The following is a 22,636-nucleotide window of genomic DNA, read 5'->3' on the forward strand; positions in this document are numbered from 1 at the left end:
GTGACAGAAGCCCAAGCATCTGGCCATCATTCCCTGCCTCCCACGATGGATGAACCGGGAGCTGGATCAGAGGCCAAGGATCCAAGATGCCAGTGGCTCAACTCGCGGTACCCAAGGATAGAGTTTGTGCTATAAAAAAAAAAAAAAAAAAAAAAGATGCTGGTCTCATAGGTGTCTGGCCCAAGGAGTGTCACAGTGAGCACACCCAGCATTCTAGAAGCTTCTTTGATGTCATCCCCAGCTCTACTCCTTCCCAAGGTTTAACCTCTGGTCTTCTACCAGAAAGGCTGAGCTCTGAGGGCTGCATGCAGAGAAGGAGTCTAGGTTTACGCTCTCCTTTCTGCCTTTCTTTGAGAAATGCCTTCAGGTGAGGGGCACGCTGACCTAGGTACCCCGTGGGTGCCTGGAAGGCAAGCTGACCTAGGTACCCCGCGGGTGCCTGGAAGGCAAGCTGACCTAGGTACCCCGTGGGTGCCTGGAATGGTGACAGCCCCCCACCCCCCGGCAGGCCAAGGGAGAGGCTGCGGGCTCCAGGGCGCTGTGTAGGGCGCCTTTGTGTCTCGGCGGCATTCCGGCCAGCGCCTGTGGCACAGATGGCTTCAGTAAATGTTTGCCGGGCAGACCCAGTGAATGGGCATTTTGTCACTGGATCTTTTCATTCGTCCCTTGGCCCGCTCCTGCTAGCTGCTCTCATCAGCCCGGCTGTAGTTACTGGGCCTGGGCGGGTGTGCTTATTCTCTGCGGGGGTGGGGGAGTAGGGTGGGGGGACCCAAGCAGAAAGAGACAGCCCGGTTCCCGGCAAGCAGGCATCATTGCTTTGTGCTGCCTCATGCCAGAGTCCACGGGGACTGGAGAGGCTCAGCGGGCAGCGTGCGAGTGGCCGAGGGACAGGGCTGCAGACAGGCCGGTACTCACTCAGCGTCTGGGTTCTGTGCGGGGGAAGAGGGCATTGTGGCATTCTTAGAAAAATCCCAGGACGTGCCAGCAGCCTCCCACCTGCCCCTCCCAGCCACGCAGGCCTGGCTGCTTCCGCACCACGTGATCAGCTTCTGCAGGAGATGGAGAAGGAGGGGGGAGTCTTTTGTTCTGTCGCCCTGCACCCTCAGCCTGGTACCTTGGGCACAGAGCTCTGCATGAGGCAGGAATTCCAGCACACTGTTGGGAGAGCTGTGAGCAGCAGACAGCGTGGTGCTCATCCGGCCTTGGAGTCCGTCCTGGGTGGGATGGCGGGGTTGTCTCTTTGCGCACCAATGCACACAGTCACACATACAACCACATTCCATACACAATCACACAGTTACACATAGTCACACACACACACACAATCGCAGTCGCACACACATATACACACAATCACACACAACCAGTCATATATACAACGACATGGAGTCACACAATTATACACATAGGGTACACAGCCACACACGCACACACAGCCACACACACACAAATTTCCAGCACAAACAAGGACCCGCACCATCTGAGAAAAGATCCTTGCTCTAGAGGTGTGAGTTGGCTCGACCTAGCAAGCATCAGCAGCCATATAATCCTACTGAGACCTAGGCTGCACGGACATGAAAAGCGGGGATTGTGCGAGGCCATTGCAAAACACTGGATTAGAAAGCCAGACCGCCAGGGCTTTGGTGACCCAGTCCCAGCACCTTTGGGGGCTGATTTGGGGGAGGTGGTGGTTTGGAGAGGGGACCCCACCTCCGGGATCTGTATTGCTCTGCTCACACAGCATGCAGCCGGTCACTCCATGGGCTCCAGGCCTGCAGGTACAGTGGCAGCCAGGGCCCCTCTCAGCCCTGACCCCTGCAGTGCCTCATGTCTCTGTCCCTCCCTGGGCCTACTGCCCCGCTGCCCTCCGTGGTCACTGACTGGGCTGTGTTGGCAGCCCTGACTGTGCTAAGCTGAGCCGTCTCCTTGTTGGAGACCAAGTACCTGTGTTACTGTGGGACTCCACTGATGCATCTGTCATGGCCCTTCCCTCCAAATGCCAGGGGCTCCAAGCCCAGCCACTCCTTGGGTGGGGACCCTCCCCCAAGCCCAGCCGCTCCTGACACAGAGAGGCTTGATGGCCGGAGCCAGCAGCAGAGGTTGGCGGTAGCCTCTGGGCTCCAGCTGCCTCTGCAGAAGCCCATGGGGTCCGGGGAAGGTGCCTAGGAGGGAGTGCTACTCAGGCTGCTGTGGCAGAGGCTGAGCTGATGAATGACCTATTCAAGGGTAGGGCTGGGGCCCACGTGGGTGCTTTGTCGCTAAGGAGACTGTATTTGCATGTTAATAAGAGCTGTGTGGGAATGGGCTTTTAGCCTAGCCTGCTAGGCTCCAGCACGCCGCCTTATCCGAGTAGTGGGTTCAGTTCCTGGGTCCAGTTCTTGACTCCTGTTTCCTGCCAGTGCAGACGCTGGGAGGCAGTGGGGATGTCTGGAGCATCTGGGGTTCCTCTGATGTACCTGGTGGTGCTGGGGGACTTGGACTGTGCTCCTGGAATCTTAACTAGCCCAAGTCCAGTCCTTGACCCCTGGAAGCATTTAGGGAATAAATCAAGCAAGCTCTCTCTGTCTTTCTCATCCTCCCTCTGAAACAAAAGCCCTGGAAAAAAAAAAAAGCCACTCTCGGAGATGTTTAAAAATACATTACTAAAAACTCATTCACAGGTGCTGGTGCTGTGGCACAGTAGGTTAAGCCTTTGTCTTTGGTGTTGGCACCCCATATGGATGCGGGTTCAAGTCTCAGCTACTCCACTTCAGATTAAGTTCCCTGCTGGTGCATCTGGGAAAGGGGTGGACGGCCCTGGAAGGCAGTGGGAGACCTGGAAGAAGCTCCTGGTTCTGACCAGCCCAGCTCCAGCTGCTGCTGCCACTTGGAGAGTGAACCAAGAGACGGACGATCTCTGGCTCTCTTCTCTCTGTAAATCTGCCTTTCAAAAAAAAAAAAAAAATCATGCACGAACAAATCTCTTGGTTGAGTCTGCCCCGTAATGAGTGATGCGAGGTTGAAATCATTTCTGTTCACTTTTTCCAGATCAAACTAACAGGATCATCTTATTTTGCCTTTTTAGCCAGAGGCTGCTGACAGCAGGACTTGGCAGCGACTTGCCTTCCACGGGCTAGGAATGCTAATGAGAAGGCTGCTAGTAGCCAGAATATTTTATCTGAACAGTCGCACACCGCTTAGCCATCTTGGGGCGTGAACCATTGGGCTGGAGAGCTGCCATTCTGCCTTTCAGATAAAGCATTTTCTCTTCAACAATGGCCCAGAGATCATTCCTCATCAACAGGATTGTGCTCATCCCAGCGGACAGGTGCACCTGCAGACAGCCTTGTCACAATCCCAGACTCACCTTCCTGCTCTTGTTCTTGGTTCCTAATAAAATTCACGCTAGAAAGAGGCTCACGCCCCAAACTGGTGGCATGAGGAGCAGAATTCCAAACGTCCGAAGCGTCTCCGTTCTCTTTCATCTGGCGGCTGCTGGGCGTTTCTGCAGTGGTGGGCTATGTCTGACCCAGGAGGCCCCCCTTAGCTTTCTCGGCTACAGCGACTCTGCCTGTAGCCCGCTTCCTTCCCACCTGACACCTAGTGGCCTGCTGCAGAATTACACCCACCTGCTGAGGGCAGGGCGGAACCGGAAGGATAGTGTTACCATGGTGCCTCCATAACTGATGGACGGGGTCGTTTAGCTTAGCAAGGCTGCTGAGAACGGATCCCAGCCAGTCTTCTCCGGTTACAGCTCAGGTAACAGGGACCAAGAATAGAGCCAGCGAGTTAATTAGTATAGGAGCCAGGACTAGAGTCTCAGGCTGGGACTGGGGCCCCCTGGGGGTTCTCCAGCTCTCTCCAACCACTACTCAACATTTGCTTTCTGCCCAGCGCCCGCAGGTCCCAGGTAGTGTACTGCGCCGAGGAGACCAGCTGTTGCTACCCTTGAAGCTTCCTGAGCTGGGAAGGTGGTTGGAAAGCTGCAATGAGCCTGCTTGGAGCTGGGAGGGCTTCCCTAAGGCATGGTGTTGGAGTTATTTTGCAACCAGAAGGTTTTCAGACAGGTGTGAAGAGGGCAGGGGCAGACACAGGGGTCTGTATGGTGAATGGGGACGCCGGGCTACCTAGCAGAGGTCAGTGTCATTTGTATGTAGTCTGGAGGTGTGGACGTGAAGTAGGCAGGTGCTAGGTGAGGGGTCTTGCATTGTCTCCCAGGGCATTTATTTAGGCCAAAAGTTGCTGAAGAATGTTTTAATACAATAAGCATGTTGCATGCCGAGGTTTACTGGTTCGACAGATCGGAAGCCAGACCAGCAGTCCAGCCAGAGATGGACAAGGTCTGGGCCAGGACAGTGACATAACAGTGGTTGGTGCTGCTGCAGTGTGGGGTGGGCGCTGTGCAGCCCATGCCTCTGCCCCACCACCTCCTTTGCCGACTCCAGCTGGCTCATGCGATGTCATGTGGAACCCCAGGTGGGAGCTCTGGGAGGATGGAGGTGTCTGAAGCCAGGGATGCGAGTCTGCTTCCTTCAGAGCCAAGTTCTAAGCCCAGCAACACTGGCGTGTGGTCATTTCTCCTCTTCAGGAATGTTGCCCTGCGTGGGCCATGTCCCAGCTTCTGCTGCCATGGCACAGGGAGTCTGCTGGGCACAGCAGCATGACCCATTGGGCTGAGCGCCTACCTGCATGTCTGCCTTCACAGGCTCCTGTGCCAGCCCCGGGGTAGTGGGAGCCAGAGAGCGCCATGAGCTGGCCAAGTCCATCTCTCCATCCACACAAGAGGGGTCTTTACAGCCACCTGCAAAATGGGTGTCAAGCAAACACAGTGCATGGGCCTCAGCTTTTTTTTTTTGTCACTGAAGTAAACTCCTTTTTAAATTGCGTTTTTCCCCACAAACATTTTGAAGGTCACTTGTAGCAGCTTAATTCCTCTTCGGGGGCGACCCACTTTGCCAGGAGATCATTTGGGGGCAGTTAATCGTCTTCATGCTTTCAAGACAATTTTTGGCGCAGGTGTCTTTCCTAACAACTCCTTGTGTCTCACAGTCCGTCTTCCTGGAGGACGCAGAGCAGCCATACTCCCGCCTGTGAGAGTCTGTATTCACTCCTGACATTTCCACGGCTCAGATGACCCGGCCGCTGCCCGGGCCAGGCTGCGCTACGCCTGCTTGGCTTGGGCAGGCTTCCTTTCTTCCTCAGCTACTCCCTGGAGGTTCTCGCCCTGGGCTGTTGGCGTGAACTGAAAATAGAGCACTGGGAAGCAGAGGCGACAGCGAGCCTTGCACTCCTGGGACAAGCTACTGATCTTGCCGGCCTACATGTTTCATAAGGCAGAAGGCACAGGCTCGGAGAGCCCTGGGAAAATGTGTGGGTGAATGCGTTACTCCTCCCACACATTCACCACACACTTTCTGCAGGGCTGCTTAGATTGGAAAAGGAAAAAAATGTGTGTGGGGTGTGTAGGATCCTTGGCCATGTGCCATGCCCTGAGACCTTATCATATTACTCTAGCAAAGATGCCACATCTGAGGGTTGGGCGTGCACATGGGAATCCTCCCCCGATCAGCCTCTTCTGGCTGGTCGTTGGGGGCTGGGGAGTGTGACCTAGCCGGGCTGCTTTGGAGCGGTTGAGGCCATCTTGACTTGTGCCTGGAGGGCCTGGCGGGCTGGGCACACAAATGGGACCACTCACCCCATCAGCCACTTCTGACTGGTCGGGTGGGGGAGGCATGGCCTAGTCTGCCTGCTTCAGAGCGGCTGGAACCATCTTGGCTTGGGCAGCCAGATTGTCAAATCTGCGCCGGACTCTGCCCGCTGGCCACCTGCTGACAAGCTCTGGGAACTTAGGAGTGATGAATTACTGTCTAGAGACATGCATGGATAAGGTCACCATACGTGTAGGTGAGGAATGAATCCTGAGGGACACCCAACAACACCGTCACTGTACTGGCAGGTAAGTGAGGGGACTGAGACCTGGTGGTTTGGAGGGGAGAGATTAGAAGTTCTGTATGGGTCAGACTTTTTCACCAGCCCCCGTGGGAGTCCTGAGATGGGCTTGTTAGCACAGAGTATTGCTGACTACCCCATGCCAGCCCACGTGAAAGCTAGGGCTGGGGGCCTGTCTAGCAGGGCTAGATCCCAGTACCTGACTGAGTGTTGGAACAGGGGACAGGTCACATTAGGCAGTGCCATGACACTAACCAGTACATGCGAGAACCAGGTCCTGGGGTAGATTCCGTGGCGGATAAGTGGGCCAACCCTGTGGAAATAAAATTCCCTCTGGTTAGCACAAGTGTTGGGGTGTGGTCCCGGCACAATAGCCTAGTGGTTAAAGTCCTAGCCTTGCAGGTGCCAGGATCCCATATGGGCACTGGTTCTAATCCTGGCAGCCCTGCTTCCCATCCAGCTCCCTGTCTGTGGCCTGGGAAAGCAGTTGAGGATGGCCAAAAATGTTAGGACCCTGTACCCACATGGGAGACCCGGAAGAGGCTCCTGGCTTCAGATTGGCTCAGCTCCAGTGGCTGTGGCTGTTTGGGGGGTGAATCATTGGACAGAATATCTTCTCTGTCTCTCCTCCTCTCTGTATATCTGCCTTTCCAATAATAATAATAATAATAATAATAATAATAATAATAATTTAAGAGTTGGGCTGAACTAGATGTGAACATGGAACCCACCAACACTCATAGGAACTGGGGCCGAGAATAGGCTGGGCAGGACCAGGCTGCAGCACCTAATGTGCATCCTAAAACAGGGTGTGGGGTAGTCCGGCTCCGCAACATCCTCCAGCTCATACAAAGGTCAAGATGGAAGGCCTAGCACCTGCTGACACATGTGAGATCTGGGTCAGGGAGTGGGCCGAATGGGGGAACCTGGGAGACCCCCCTACAGGGCCAAAGCTCTCACTGGTGGGCATGTGGTCCAGACCTAGGGACTGGGCGAGCTGGGCAAGTCAGCCCCACCCATTGGCAAGTGTGTAGATTGGTTTTGGAAGGGGGCTGACCAGGGGGCTGAGCAAACCTTAGCCCACTGGCGAGTGCAGAAGCCAGGCTGGAGCGCAGGTCATGCCGGGCTAGGCTGTCATATCTACTGGTTTACATGAGCCAGGGATGGCAGACTGAGCAGGGCCAGGTTACAGCACCTGCCAGTGAGATCTGGGACTGAGGGCAGGCTAGGTTAGGTCAGCCTGCAGCATTCAAAAGCAAAGGCTAAGACAGATGAGGGGCTATGCCATGCTGGGTCAACCAGTGGCACACACAAGATTTGTGGATGAGAACAGGCCTGGTTGGGGAATAAAGGAGACGCCCTGGCCAGGGTGTGATTCCCTTTGGTGAATGTGAGAGCCAGGGTGTGGGCTGAGGTCTGGTCCGGACATGGCTGTAGGATCCCTCGGCATGGGTGTGGGCTGGGTCTGGATGTGCCTGACTGGGCTGGACTCCAGCACCCACTGGTGCTTGTGAGAACCAGGGTAGGTATAGTATGGGCTAGGCCAGGTCTCTGCCCCTGCTGAGCCAAATGCGAGCTGTGTCTGGGTGCGGACTGGCTTGGCTGGGATTTAGCACCCAACAACAAGAACCGGAATGGGTGAGGGCTGGACAGGAAAGGCCACTGTTCCTGTGGGACAGGAGGTGGACTAAGTAGGGCTGGCCCATGGACCCACCAGTGTGCATGAGATCTGGCAATGGGAGAGAACCTGATGGAGGAGCTTGGGGAACTCCTCTGTCGGGACATGCTCCCTGCAGGTGAGCGCAAGAACCAAGGCTGGAGCAGCCCAGAACAGGCCAGGAAACTGTACCCACTGGCATACATTTGGTGCAAGTCAGGGGCAGACCAGGCCTGTTGGCAAATCTGAGCACCAGAATGGAATGTGGGCCAGGCCAGGTTGGGGTGCCACACCAGCTAGTACACATTAGGGCCAGGACTGGGAGCTGGCAGAGCTGGGCTAGGCTGTAGCCCCCACCAGCGTGGGCTGGAATTGGGGTGGGCTGGGCCTGGCCAGGAGTCAGGAATTCTTACGGGTCATCTGCGTGAGTGGCAGGGAGCCACATGCTCGGGCCATCTTACACTGCTGATTAGCAAAAAACTGGATCAGAAGCAGCGGAGGGACTGGATCCCAGCACTCCCACATGGGCGTCAGGTGTCTCAAGCAGCTGTGTGACGCATTGCACGGCAACACTGCCCCGGGTTCAGTGTCTTTCCACCTGCGCGTCATTCGCTCACCTCCTGTAGAGAAGCGTCTGTTGAAATCTTTTGTCAAACTGGACAGTGCGTTTCTCGCTTTTCGTTTTCTTAGCAGTCCCTTTGGAAGAGTGGGAAAATTCATCGACATCCGGTTGGCCCACTTGTTCCGCCATGGATTGTACTTGATGTTGTAGCTGTGTAGTCGCGGCTGCACCAAAGGTCACAAAAGCTTCGTTCTTCGCTTTCTTCTGGAAGTTGTCTAGTTTTAGGTTAATGATGAGCTTACTATGCGCCATCCAAGTTTGTTTTTGTGTATGGTGTGATACGTATTGGGGCTCATTAGTCATTAACAGAATGTGCTTTAAACCAGATGGGAAAAATGAACATACTGCCTTTGCTGTGTGAGAAGGCTGTGAGGTACCCGTGATCCACACCCACTGCTGCCTGAGAGGAATGGGTGACAGTACATTCTAGAACACGGTTGGCCAGGTTCTCAGATTGTTCAAACCAGTACATGATATTGTCCTTCTAGTCCTGGGTCCATATTAGCTAAAAGAAATGAAAGTATGTTTTCACAAACTCATTCGTACACATATGTTCAAAACAGCTTTACTGCAACACTCCCAAACTGCAAACAGCCTGCATGGCAGAACAGCCATCCCAAGTACTCTCCACGACAAAAAAGAATGGACGACGGCCCCGCAGGCTGAGTAAACCCCAAAGCAAGGACAAGCAAGCAAAGAAGCTGGACAAAGCTCTATACCCTGGATGACTTACAGAAACCTCCAGAAAATGAAAACTCATCTTGAGCCATAGAGAGGACAATGATTGTGTATGTGTGTGTGGTGGTGGGAGCCAGGCAGTGATTACTGAGGAGTAGAGGGGGGATCATCATGTTCTCCAGGCTGATTTTAATGATGGTTTCATGCTTACACCCTCGTCAGAACCCCAATTAGTCCAGTTCAAGTATGGCTGGCTACTATACTTTAATATAGCTATGAAAATATTGACCTGACCGTGAACTATGATAATTAAAAAGTGGACAGGGCTATAAAAACCGTGACCCTCTTGAGTTTCAGTTTCGTCAACTGGAACCCCCTAGAGCTCGCAGAAGCCGACCCCTGGGAATTCTGACTGAAATCCTCACAGGCAGTCGGCTCACGGAATCTGACCAGATGGAACCCAGGGCTGTTTTTCTAGAACATTCTCCCTGGATCCAGGAGTGGGGGCTCAGGGAAACTGATTTCAGGGGAAGGGTGAGTCGGCCACCTCAGGGCGGGCATGAAGAGCCAGCATTTCCGGGGAGCTGAAGGCTACACTTTTCTAAGCCTGTTGTCTACTCGGAGCAGGACCTGCGCCTGCCTCCATTTTGAAGCTAACAGCCTCACAGAGGTCAGGAGGTCGAGCCGCGGAGCACGCTCGCGCCCCGGGCAGGCCAGGTGGGCGGCGGGGGCCGGCTTTCTCTCCCAGGCCACGCCCACTCCACAGTACCGCCCCTCTCCGGCTCCGCCCTCCCTCCGTTCCCGCCCCTCTACCCGGCTCCGCCCTCTCTCCAGTCCCGCTCAACACCCGGCCGCTCCATCTCTCCGACCCGCTCCCTCGGAGGCCCAGTTCCGCCCCGGTCCCGCCCACTCTGCGGCACCGCCCTCTCTCTGACCCCGCCCCTCATCTTCCTGCTCCGCCCTCTCTCCGGCCCCGCCCCTGCCGCGGCCCAGCTCCTCCCGGCCCCGCCCTCTCTCCCTAGCCCCGCCCTATCTCCGGTTCCGCCCTCTCCCCGGCCCCGCCCTCTCTCCTTCCTGTTCCGCCCTCTCTCCGGCCCTGCCCCTGCCGCGGCCGCGGGCTCGGCCGCTCGGCGCTCACTCGGACTCTCGGCGCTCGCTCGCTCGGGTCTGGCGTGGCCGGCGGCATGGAGGGAGCCGCGGCCGGCGAGGTGTCGCTGCACAACTTCAGCGCGCGGCTGTGGGAGCAGCTCGTGCACTTCCACGTCATGCGGCTGACCGACTCGCTTTTCCTGTGGGTGGGCGCCGCGCCGCACCTGCGCAACCTCGCCGTGGCCATGTGTAGCCGCTACGTGAGTGTGGGCGGGGTGGCGGGAGCCTAGGGTCTCCGTGGGCCCGAGCCCCTCTGCAGCTCCCTGTGTCCGGGGCCGAGCCCCTCTGCGGCTCCCTGTGTCCCGGGCCGAGCCCCTCTGCGGCTCCCTGCGCCCGGGCCCGAGCCCCTCTGCGGCTCCCTGTGCCCGGCCCGAGCCCCTCTGCGGCTCCCTGAGCCCCAGGCCGAGCCCCTCTGCAGCTCCCTTAGGGCCGAGCCTCTCTGCGGCTCCCTGAGCCCCAGGCCGAGCCCCTCTGCAGCTCCTTTAGGGCCGAGCCCCTCTGCAGCTCCCTGTGCCCGGGCCGAGCCCCTCTGCGGCTCCCTGAGCCCCAGGCCGAGCCCCTCTGCAGCTCCCTTAGGGCCGAGCCCCTCTGCAGCTCCCTGTGCCCGGGCCTAGCCCCTCTGCAGCTCCCTTAGGGCCGAGCCCCTCTGCAGCTCCCTTAGGGCCGAACCCCTCTGCAGCTCCCTTAGGACCGAACCCCTCTGCAGCTCCCTGTGCCCTGGCCTAGCCCCTCTGCAGCTCCCTTAGGGCCGAGCCCCTCTGCAGCTCCCTGAGCCCCGGGGCCGGGGCGCCCCAGGACCCCTTATGTCTCAGGGTCCACGTGGTGAATTGGGGCTTGGCTCACACTGGCCGAGGTTTGGGGGTGACGCGTTCTGCTCCCATTTGCCCTCCCGTCCGCTCCCCTCCCCTCTCCCAGCTGGCTTTCCCAGGACCCCCACGGCAGAGCGGTCATCTCCACGGTTCTGGAAGCCGGGGCTGGGGCTGTCCCTTGTGGAGGCCCCTGGGGACCCTGTGCCTCTGTCCTCGGGGGTCGCTGCCTCTTGGGGCTTACGTCCTTGCCTCCCATGCTGCTGTGATATTTATTTCTTGTGTGTCTGTTTCCTCTAATTTTTAAAAAAAGATTTATTTATTTTACTTGTAAGTCAGAGTTTGAGAAGGGACAGAGAGAAAGGTCTTTTGTCTGCTGGTTCAGTCCCCAAATGGCTGCAGTGGTCAGAGCTGGGCCAGTGCAAAGCTGGGGAGCCTAGAGTTCCCCAAGTGGAGGATTAGCCTGATACACCACTGCACTAGCTCCCCTGTGCTTTTTATAAGATTATTGATTTGCAAAGTTAGATCAGTCCGTCTGTCTGCCTGCCTGTTTTCCATCCGCTGGTTCACTCCCAAATGACCACAGCAGCCAGGGCTGGGCCAGGCTAAAGCCAGGAGTCCAAAACTTCCTCCTGGCTGCCCACGCGGGTGCCTGTGCCCGGGCACGTGGACCGTCTTCCACTGCCTCCCCAGGGGTGTGGATGGCCAGTGGAACAGCTAACCCAAACTGGCTCTCATCTGACTGCCCTTGTGCCGGTCCCGCTGTGCTCTGCGGACACGCGCATGTTGGATGAAGTGCTCGCTCATACGCCTTTACATCGTAGTTACTTCTTTTTTTTTAATTTATTTATTAATTACATTGTATTATGTGACACAGTTTTATAGGTACTGGGATTCCCCCCACTCCTCCCCAAACCCTCCCCCCATGGTGGATTCCTCCACCTTGTTGCATTACCACAGTTCAAGTTCAGTTGAGATTCCTTCATTGCAAGCATAAACCAAGCATAGAGTCCAGCATCTTGTTGTCCAGTTACGTAGTTACTTCTACACAGCCCTGTTTCTACACTAAGATACTGGGCCTGAGTGCCAGGTACCAGAGTTAGGACCTGGCACTGACTGCCCAGGGCTGCTGTGTGTACCAGGGTTAGGACCTGGCACTGACTGCCCAGGGCTGCTGTGCGTGAGTGCCAGGTACCAGGGTTAGGACCTGGCACTGACTGCCCAGGGCTGCTGTGTGTACCAGGGTTAGGACCTGGCACTGACTGCCCAGGGCTGCTGTGTGTACCAGGGTTAGGACCTGGCGCTGCCCAGGGCTGCTGTGTGTACCAGGTACCAGGGTTGGGCGTTGACACTGCCCAGGGCTGCTGTGCGTGAGTGCCAGGTACCAGGGTTAAGACCTGGCACTGCCCAGGGCTGCTGTAAGTACCAGGGTTAGGTGTTGGCACTGCCCAGGGCTGCTGTGTGTACCAGGGCTAGGGCCTGGCGCTGCCCAGGGCTGCTGTGTGTCCCAGGTACCAGGGTTAGGACCTGGCACTGACTACCCAGGGCTGCTGTGCGTGAGTGCCAGGTACCAGGGTTAAGACCTGGCACTGCCCAGGGCTGCTATAAGTATCAGGGTTAGGTGTTGGCACTGCCCAGGGCTGCTGTGTGTACCAGGGCTAGGACCTGGCACTGCCCAGGGCTGCTGTGTGTCCCAGGTACCAGGGTTAGGACCTGGCACTGACTACCCAGGGCTGCTATGTGTGATGCCAGGTACCAGGGTTAGGCGTTGGCACTGCCCAGGGCTGCTATGTGTGATGCCAGGTACCAGGGTTAGGCGTTGGCACTGCCCAGGGCTTTGCAGGTGTCAGCCTGAGACAGCCCTTGTCATCCCTTTCCTTGGAACCACTTGATAGATGCGCTCAGAGCAGGGTCCAGACGCAGCAGGTCTGTCGGCCCTGGCGCTGCGCCCGCCCGCTCTTTGGTGCAGCACCGGGGCTTCCTGGCTGCCTGACCCACATGTGCCCCCCTATACCCCTCAGTGTTCTGTGCTGAAGAGCTAGTGATGTTTTCTGACTGTCCTTAGTGCTGACGCCCCTCAGGGAGAACCGGTGTAAGCCGGCCAGCACTGGGGAGGGTGAGGGGCCGTGGGTCTCCCTAACCCGCTCCCAGTCTTCCTGCCCACACTCAGGTCCAGCCTGCCTTTCTCTTGGCCTGTTCTGTTCTGGGTGACTTTTTCTGGAGAGGGCAGGGGTCAGGGGTCGGTGGGGTGAATTCAGACAGGTGGTCTCTGTGGAGGCTCAGTTCCAGGTTTTCTTTCTTTGGAGGAATGGATGAGTTCTGGGATGACTGGAGTGGGAAGTGAGCTGTGTGTTTGTAGCCCTGTCCCGTTTATCCTTCCTGCTCCTGTGGCTTTGGCCATAGGCCGTGAGTAAGACAGGGGGCCGGCAAAGCATGGTGGTGGGGCCGGCAATGCCGCCAGCCCTGTGCACAGCACTGCAGGGGGCTTGGCAGCAAGTGGGCAGCTTTGGCGGGCTGAGCACACGGTACAGCTCCCGGCCGCTGTGGGTCAGGTCCCAGGGTGCCTGGAAGTTCCCGCCCTGAGCTGGCTGTGGAGGAGAGGTGCAGTGGCTCGCGGCGGGGAGCAGGGCTGCTGGGGAGCAGGGCCTGAGCTGGCTGTCTCCTTCTGCAGCAGAGCTGTGTTGGGTCGTAACTGTGTGCTCTGAAGCAGGCGGGCTCTGGTGGCTTTGACACATGGAGGACAAGTGGAGGGGTTGGTGGCCCACAAGCCATCAGCTGATTCACTTCTCAGCCCTTCCCACAAAGATTGCCAGCCCCTACGGGGTGGTATGGCACCCCAGGGTCCCTGAGGGCCACTTCCTTCCCCTCCTTAGACCTGCTCCTGTGTGACAAGCCCAAGGGAAATAGGAACAGCCGGCCTGTCATGGAGAGCAGGGCCCGCAGGGCTGGGGACACCCTGCCTGCTGGAGGGCGGCTGGCTGGGTCCCTGTTTGCTCACTGGTCTGATGGGGGAGTGAACCCATTGGGACCTTTAGACACATTGGGAGTCCAGTATCCCAGAGTGATTTTGGAGGTGGAGAGCTATTAAGAAGGGTAATAACATAGGTTTGAAGTTTCCTGTTTGTTTTTGCTTTTTTGGGGGAGGGCGGGGGTGGAAAATTCAACCTGGTAAAAATTTCTTTTTTCGGTGGTTTCACTGTAAATATTGTTTACAGTTAAACAATATTATTTAATTAATTAATTAACAATACACTTAAAGGTTGAATCTGGACTGCAAAAAGGTGCATTAACCATTCAATACTTCTGTGTCTTTTCTAGTTTAAAAGCAAGTGCAGGGCCTGGTGCGGTAACCTAGTGGCTAAAGTCCTCAGCTTGCAAATGCTGGGATCCCATATGGGCACCGGTTCTAATCCCAGCAGCTCCACTTCCCATCCAGCTCCCTGCCTGTGGCCTGGGAAAGCAGTCAAGGACAGCCCAAAGCCTTGGGACCCTGCACCCATGTGGGAGACCCGGAGGAGGCTCCTGGCTTTGGATGGGCTCAGCTCTGGCTGTTGTGGCCTCTTGGGGAGTGAATCAGCAGATGGAAGATCTTCCTCTCTGTCTCTCCTCCTCTCTATATATCTGCCTTTCCAATAAAAATAAATAAATCTTTTAAAAAAAATGCAGCCAACATTTTCCTCCCTCTTGTGGTTTTCTGTTCATTCTCTTCACAAGCAGAGCTGTCCTGTGTTGCGTGTCAGGGACCGTGTGCCCTGAGGAGACAAGGCGTTTTCTTAGGTCTGTCTCTGCCAGGCAGTGGGGGTTGGCTCTGGTCCCTGTCCCCCCTGGACAGTGGTCCTTTGTGGGCACTACACCCCAGGGCCCGGAGTCCTCTCCTTGAAGCGTGCTGTTCTGGGAAGGGGCCGTTGATGTGGGTTTTCCCCATTAAGCTAGGCCTTTGGAGTGGTTGAGGGAGCTCACTCCCTGACCTCCAGAGAGCCGTGTTTGCACATCAGAATGTCGCCTCTAACACTGCTTTGCTTGTCTTCTTGTCTGAACCGAGACTGGTTGCCCATGCTCAGGGTCCTAGGGCATTGACTGACCCGGGAGCTTTGGTGCCCCGCCTCTCAGCTGCTGTGGGCGCAGGTGCCCGAGCCAAGGTGGCCCTCCTCTTGATGAGCCCCACGATCCTCTGTGGTTGGGCTGGGCCCTTGGGCGTGCTTTGCAGTTTCCAGTGCCAGAAGCTGTGAAGTAAGAGCTGGGACACTCGGCCTGCTCCGCAGTCCCTGGCTCGGCGACTTCTCCATCTTTCCCAGCAGCGTCCGCCTCCCGGGCAGCGGGCTTGGGGTAGGCTTGGCATGTCTTCTGCTTGGTTGTTGACTGATGTCAGCCCTTTCCCTCCGTAAAGTGTGTCCTTCCGGAGCCTGCCACGGCCACCCGCGAGCAGAATCAAAGCTGCCGAAGTGTGGGTGGCTGCTCCCAGGTGGAGAAGCCGCAGCAGGTGGAGAAGCCAAGCATGCTCTGTTTTCCTTGTAGGACTCCATCCCCGTGTCTACCTCCCTGCTCGGAGACGCTTCCGACACGAGTTCCACCGGCCTTGCCCAGCGCCTAGGTACGTACCCACGCTTGGACGCCGCTGTGCCCTGTGGGGCCTTCGCATGAGATTGGTCACATCTTGCTGCTTGCAAGCACAGCGCTTAGTGTGTTGGCACTCCTGTGGGGGGCACGTCTGTGCTCCTGGGGGACATCCTGGCTGGGGGGCTGACTTAGCCCCCCCTCGAGCACCGCTGCTTCCTCTTGGGAATGCCCACAGCACCTGCAGACTCCCACTGGAGTCTGGTGGGCCTGTGGAACAGGTGTCACCCTGGGCAGGAAGGACTGGCCTTCAGCCCTGGGCTGGCAGCCTTCCGAGGTGGGCAGGGGGATCGGCTGCAGCTCACCACTGCATGGGCAGTGGGAGTTGGGCGGGTGTGAGGCTGAAGGAGCTGCCCCATCCTGTGCCCCGGGCACACACTGCCGTATGGGCCCAGGTGGTGGAGGTAAGAGGAATAGCAGCCTTGCCCAGTGTCTTGTGGACAGCGGGCACAGGCTGGCCCGTGACCACCTGCAGGAAGGCAGCTCCTGGCCTCCCCAGGCGTCAGGCTTCCCAGCCACTGCAGTTCTAGAGCGGGTCCTGGGGTCCTTCTGTGTCTCGGGGTACACACCCCCAGTTTGGAGGAGCTGTGTGAAGAGGCCACTGTCCACCTGATCCCGGACAGGCAGAGTGTCCCAGTGACCCTGGGGCCTTGCACCTGCGCAGTCCAGCACACAGCCTTGGAGGAGGCAGGAGGCCGGGCTGGTGGACGCCCACCCCGTCTGTGTGCGCCTAGGGCTGGGGCCGAGAGCCGGGAGGCTGACCCGATGAGTAACTTGCTTTCTTCTTCGATTTAGGAGAGAGGCAGAGAGACAGATGCACTCAGGGGTCACGCACCGGGGCTCCCGCCACGTGGCTGGGGTCAGAGCCAGGCACAACGCCTCGTTCTCCCCCCACGGTACAGGACCCCTGCTGCGCGAGCTGGCGCTGCCTCCTAACCCCTGCTTGGGCAGGGAGCTAGAGTCCGGAGCTCGGCACAAGAGCAACTTGGCCATTTTTCTTTTCTTTTTTTTTTTAAGATTTATTTTTTTTAACTTTTTCCATTTTTTTTATTATATGTTTACATAGCTAATTAGGGTAAAAAGGTTCAAGGGCTACAGGAAAGTGGGTAAAACTATTATTTCCATATTGTTTCCTTCATGTATCTGACGTAAAGGGGGATATTGAGGGAGAAGCCCCACCCAGTTTCCCACCCACCCCAGGTCCCTGATGGTGGGGCATGCTCTGAGATTCTTGCTCAAGTGGTTTTGATAGTTCACCAGTTATGAATTGCTGCCAATCTCGCCACTCCAAATACATTGAGGTGGTTGAAGAATCCACTGACTGACATAGTCCATCTTAGAGTCTCCGTTTGCCCAGTCTTTTGCTGCCAACATATGCCTAAGGTAGTTGATTGACTTGTTCTGTCCTCTGTCTTTTCATGGTTAGGGTTCTGAGTCCGGCAGTTCGATTGGGGACATCCCCAAACAAACTTTGTCTGAGGTGTTCCCAGACCAGCAAGTACAGGGCCCAGCACAGTCCGTCGCCCTAATCAGCTGGTGGATGCACTGCTGGTTTGGTTCTGTTTCCAGCCCTGACTTCCACACAAACCAATGGGTGTTGCAGTCCAGCCTGATTCTGCCCAGCACATACTCGGCCCTCACATCAACCAGTGGAAGCTGCAGCCTAGTCGGAGCGACCCACAATAACCCCCACCAGCCCGCCCCCTACCCTGGTTTGCCACTATGTGCAGCAGACTAGTCCAGTCTGTCCCACATCCCCTTCTGCTCTCATACATGTCAGTGGGCATTGAAGCCTAGTTCCATCTAACCAGCTCCACTGTCCAGCCCACACACATGCTGTTGGGTGCTTTTCTGTGTAGCCACCCCAGCCCCTGTCCTGGTTTTCGTGCCCACCAGTGGGAGTGGTAACCCAAGAGGGAGGAGCCCACTAGTTCCCTTCTAGGTCACTCCCACTCCCGGATTATGCACTCTCCAGGTGGTTCTGTGGTTTGACTTGACAGAATTCGTCTCCAGTGCCAGCTTCTGCCAGCTGATGCTGCGGCTAAGCCCAAACAACCCTCACCCACTCTAATTTTGTTTGCACCAGTAGGAATAATCCGTCCAGCCTGGCTTTTCGCTGATCAAGAACACGTGAGGCCCACAGGTGTTATAGCCCTGCCTAGTCTGGTCTGCCCCCATCCCAGCTCACGCTCTCCAGTGGGAGTAGCTGTCCAGCAAGGGAACCCCCCTATATTCCCCCTGCCATGCTGCCCCCTCCCTCCTGGTTCTCACATGTGCTGGTTGGGTGCTGCAGTCACATCCGGTACAGGTCAGCTCACCTTGGCATTCCGTATTGTGCATTGGTTTTTGTTGTGATCGAACCTGGCTCGACCCACATTCTGTTCTGGTGCTCAGATTCACCAGTGGATGACATGAACTGATTCAGACTGGTCTGCGCTGACCCATGCCAAATGTATGCCAGTGGGAAACTTTCCATGGCCTGTCCTGGGCTGTTTCCTATCATGCTTCTTGCGCTTACCTGCAGGGACTGTGTCCTGCCAGAGGAGTTGCCCAGGCTCCTCCATCAGAACCTCTCCCAATACCAGATTTTGCACATACCGGGGGTCCATGAACCAGCCCTACTCAGTTCACCTCCTGTCCTAGCAGGAACAGTGGCTTTTGCTGACTGGCTTTCGACCTAATCTGGTTCTTACAGTTGGATGTTTCAGCCCAGCCACGGCTCGTCCATACCCACATACAGCTCACACATGGCTCAGAAGGGGCTGAGACCTAGCCTAGTCCATCCCACATCTACCCTGGTCCTGCAGAACACCAGATGGTGTTGAAGTCTGGCCTGGTTTGGTGTGTCCAGTCCCAGTCCACACTTGTGCCAAGGGAGACTATAACCGTATCCTGATCAGGACGCAGCCCCCATTCCAGCCCACGCGCTTTGGTGGGAACCTCAACTCAGCTGGGGTGTTTCTTTATTTTTAAAGATTTATTTTTTATTGCAAAGTCAGATATACAGAGAAGAAGATCTTCCATCCGATAATTCACTCCCCAAGTGACCGCAACGTCTGGTGCTGCGCCGATCTGAAGCCAGTAGCCAGGAACTTCTTCCAGGTCTCCCACGTGGGTGCAGGGTCCCAAGGCTTTTGGGCCATCCTTGACTGCTTTCCCAGGCCACAAGCATGGAACTGGATGGGAAGTGGAGCTGCTGGAATTAGAACTGGGGTCCATATGGGACCTGGCTCGTGCAAGGCGAGGACTTTAGCCACTAGGTCACTGTGCCGGGCCTTTTTTTTTTTTAAGCTAAATCAGGACTAATGGAGACTCTCAGGTGGACTGTGTCAGCCAGTGGATTCTGGAGAGATTTCATCATGCTTGGAACGGCGAGATTGGCAGCAATTCAGAACTGTTGAACTACCTAAACTACTTGAGCAGTGCCCTTGGAGCATGTCCCATGTTGGGGACCCCGGGATGGTTGAAAGACTGGGTGGGGCTTCTCCCTTTGTCTCCCCTCTTCCCCCAGTTACAGGAAAAAAAGAGAGAGAGTGTGGAAACAATGGTCTTACCCACTTTCCTGTAGCCCTTGACCTTTTGTGCCCTAATCAACTATGTAAAGATCATCAAAAATTTTAAAAATGTTTTCCTTGGTCCCAGCGTGGTAGCCTAGTGGTTAAAGTCCTCACCTTGCACGCGCCAGAATCTCATGATGGGTGCTGGTTCTAATCCCGACACCCTGCTTCCCATCCAGCTCCCTGTCTGTAGCCTGGGAAAGCAGTCAAGGATGGCCTAAAGCCTTGGGACCCTGCACCCACGTGGGAGACCCAGAAGAGGTTCCTGGCTCCTGGCTTCAGATTGGATTGGCTCAGCTCTAGGCATTGTGGCTGCTTGGGGAGTGAGTCATCAGATGGAAGATCTTCCTCTGTCTCTCCTCCTCTGCATATCTGACTTAGCAATAAAAATAAATTAAAAAAAGAATTCTTCATTTGGAAGTGTTAGGGAGAGACGCATCTTGATCCGCCGCTGCACTCCCCTCATGGCTGTGACAGCGGGGCTGGGCCGGAAGCCAGGAGCTGCTGCTTCCAAGTCCCCCACATCGGTGTCAGGAGGCCGTCGGCAGCGAGCTGGGAAGGAAGTAGAGCAGCAGGCACTGCAGCCGGCGTCCGCGTGGGATGCCAGCTTTCTGGCTAGGGCACAGCAGCAGCCCCACCCAGCCACTCTTGATTTGGGATGTGGGAGTCTTAACTGCTGGACTAGGAACCCATTCCTGGGCAGCTGTTAGATGGTAGTTTCTAACATACAGGAAAGGTGCCAGGAATGCCTGCCGAGCGCCCACTGTCCCAGCTGTTCCGCTTCTCTGTCCGCAGGATTGTTGAGCTTTCTCTGAACCATGGTGAGGGTCCGTTAAAGACGCAGAGCCCCTTTGCTGTGAGAACTCGGCTCTGTTTTTGTCAGCTCTTGAGGGGTGACACGTGTCAGAGTGCCCACTCATGTGACGGTGAGGGGAAGTGTTCATGTGAGTAGGCACAAAAGGCTGGACGTGATTGCCACGTTAGGCCCCCTGGAGGAGGATGTTGGGAGCTTGCTCGATGTGGCTCGGATGGGAAGCTTTATATCCGCGGAGTGAAGGAGGCTCGGGTGTCCGAGGCCTGCCTGTGCAGCACGCAGCGTGTCGGCCGCGGGAGTCTGCGGCGTGCGTTGGGCACTGCTGGCATCTCCGGAGAGTCTGGCACTGCTGCTCTGCCCTTGGGTGGTCCAGTTTTCCTTGCCGTGTAGAAGAGGAAGGGGAGGCGGGAGAGCGCGGGCGCGCAGGCTGTCCTGTGGGTGATGCAGCCTGGAGGGCTGGTGCTGGCCGACAGAGCCCTGCTCCCTGGAGGAACCTTGCGAAGCAGTGAGAGCAGTGGCCTTGCAGTGGGACTTTCTGTACTTCCTGTCACTGAGCACGGGCAGGCCGAGCAGGGGGTGGCAGGTGACGGGCAGGCCTTCCCCGGCCGCCTTGCTGAGCCCTGGGGTTACTGTCTTACTCTCCTTGTTCTGTGTCTGTTAAGACTGCCTCACACGCCTGTGAAGGTCTGTGATTGGGGCAGCCCTGGAGAGGCTAAGCGGATCACTGTCCGGGCACAGGGCACCCACTCTACCTGGGGAGGCCTGCTGTGCGGGCCAGCAGCTGCTACTGCCCGCCTTTCTATGGAGCAGCAGCTGCCCAGAGATGGAGCTCAGGCAGCCATCCAGGGCACCTGCGGGCTACTTCTGCCATTGTGTGCACTCGGAAGGGCAGGAACCTTCCACTGGGGCACGGCGCCAGCAGCACCTCCCGTGTGGCCTGTCCTCACCCCCAGTGGGGACTGCAGCCCACGGAGGTAGGTGTCCAGTGTGTGGACACACTGTATCCTGCTGGTCCCACTGGTGGGGGCTGGTGGAGGGACAAGGGCCAAGAGGATGGCGTCACAGCCAGGAGAGGTGGCTATGTCTGTTCTAAAGCACCTGTGACCCCCGGTGGAGCCTGGCCCTGCTGCGTCCCTTTCTGCCCGTGACCCCCTGGTGGAGCCTGGCCCCGCCTTGTCCCTGTCTGCCCGTGACCCCCGGTGGAGCCTGGCCCCGCCTTGTCCCTGTCTGCCCGTGACCCCCGGTGGAGCCTGGCCCTGCCGTGTCCCTGTCTGCCCGTGACCCCCTGGTGGAGCCTGGCCCTGCCCCGTCCCTGTCTGCCCGTGACCCCTGGTGGAGCCTGGCCCTGCCGTGTCCCTGTCTGCCCGTGACCCCTGGTGGAGCCTGGCCCTGCCCCGTCCCTGTCTGCCCGTGACCCCCTGGTGGAGCCTGGCCCTGCTCCGTCCCTGTCTGCCCGTGACCCCCGGTGGAGCCTGGCCCCGCCTTGTCCCTGTCTGCCTGTTACCCCCAGTGGAGCCTGGCCCCGCCTTGTCCCTGTCTGCCTGTGACCCCCAGTGGAGCCTGGCCCTGTCCCGTCCCTGTCTGCCCGTGACCCCTGGTGGAGCCTGACCTTGCCGCGTCCCCTGCTGCCTTTGGGGGAGGAGGGGAGGCCGTGGTCCCTCTCTGAGTCTTACCAGTTTGGCCAGTTGATTTCAGGGTACTAGTTTGTATTTCAGATTCTGCCCATGTGATTCTGACTTTGCATTTGGATTAGTGCAATCCAACAATTATTCCATAGAAAGGGGCTTTCATTTCCATGTAACATCAGTAAAGTGTGTGTGTGCCTATGACATAGGTGTGTGTGTGCCCATGTACATAGGTGTGTGTCGCATGTAATAGGTGTGTGTGCGCCCATTTACATAGGTGTGTGTTTGTGTGGCCACGTACATAGGTTGTGTGTACATAGGTGTGTGTGTCCATGTCAGTAGGGGTGTGCCTGTGTCCGTGTGTGTGTGTGTGTGTGTGCGCGCGCCTATGGCGTACCTGTGAATGCACAGAATTGCTGGCCAACTCCATGCAGGGGAGTGGCTTTAGTGGAGGGGTGGACTTGAAGGAGAATTTTAATATTTTACATGTGTACATGTGTTCATATATAAGTATGTTTCAAAAAAAGGCTAGAAAAAAAACTTCGTCACCAGAACCCTCTTGGTTTAGCAGAGTTTCTCAAATCCAAGTGTTTGGGTGCTGTGGTTGGGCTAACACTGCTGGCCCCACCCTGACTCTGATGCAGGGGGCATGGAGGGGCCTAGGAGTCGGCCTCTAACAGGTGCCTGGGGATGCTGCTGTTTGGGGAATGAGACAGAGGGGCCCATTGGCAGCAGCCCTCTCCCCAGCTGGTTGTGGGGGGACACGGCAGCTGCTGGGTCTCTGTCATAGCTGTCACTGTTTTTTCTCTTTCTAGCCAGGAAGACCAACAAACAGGTGTTTGTCAGCTATAACCTTCAGAACACAGACAGTAACTTCGCGTTGCTTGTGGAGAACAGGATCAAGGAGGAGATGGAGGCCTTCCCGGAGAAGTTCTAGCTCCACAGCCGGAGCTCATGTATGACAACCCCGGAATAAATGGACCGCCTTTCATTGTGTATCGACTTGCTCACTGTTGGTTGTGTAAGCTCGGCCCTGCCAGGTTTCCCTCGTCACCAGTGTGGCCTGAGAAGCTCTTGTCTGCTCACCTCTGGAGCAGGGAGGACAGGATAGGCGCTAACTACTTCCTCATTTGCCCCGGGGAAAGGAAAAGGAGTGAAAGTGGGGTTTGCTTGGGCTTGAGGGGTT

At 56.8% G+C, this 22,636-nt stretch overlaps 1 protein-coding gene across 1 annotated transcript; it reads left to right on the plus strand.

The window, feature by feature from the left end:
- The first annotated feature begins 9,994 nt into the window (after positions 1-9,994).
- Positions 9,995-22,405, plus strand: PSMG4 (proteasome assembly chaperone 4). Its single transcript, XM_004596483.3, has 3 exons — positions 9,995-10,234; positions 15,356-15,431; positions 22,266-22,405. The coding sequence occupies exons 1-3, from the start codon at positions 10,070-10,072 to the stop codon at positions 22,385-22,387; spliced, it is 363 nt and encodes a 120-aa protein (XP_004596540.1). The 5' UTR covers positions 9,995-10,069; the 3' UTR covers positions 22,388-22,405.
- Positions 22,406-22,636: the final 231 nt, after the last annotated feature.

Source organism: Ochotona princeps, chromosome 1 (assembly GCF_030435755.1).
Source record: "Ochotona princeps isolate mOchPri1 chromosome 1, mOchPri1.hap1, whole genome shotgun sequence".
In the NCBI taxonomy this organism is placed as follows: Eukaryota; Metazoa; Chordata; class Mammalia; order Lagomorpha; family Ochotonidae; genus Ochotona; species Ochotona princeps.

Coding starts and splice junctions, on each gene's coding strand:
- PSMG4 (XM_004596483.3), top strand. CDS start 10,070: ATGGAGGGAGCCGCGGCCGGCGAGGTGTCGCTGCACAACTTCAGCGCG. Junction 10,235..15,355: donor TGGCCATGTGTAGCCGCTAC/GTGAGTGTGGGC, acceptor TTTTCCTTGTAG/GACTCCATCCCCGTGTCTAC. Junction 15,432..22,265: donor CGGCCTTGCCCAGCGCCTAG/GTACGTACCCAC, acceptor TTCTCTTTCTAG/CCAGGAAGACCAACAAACAG.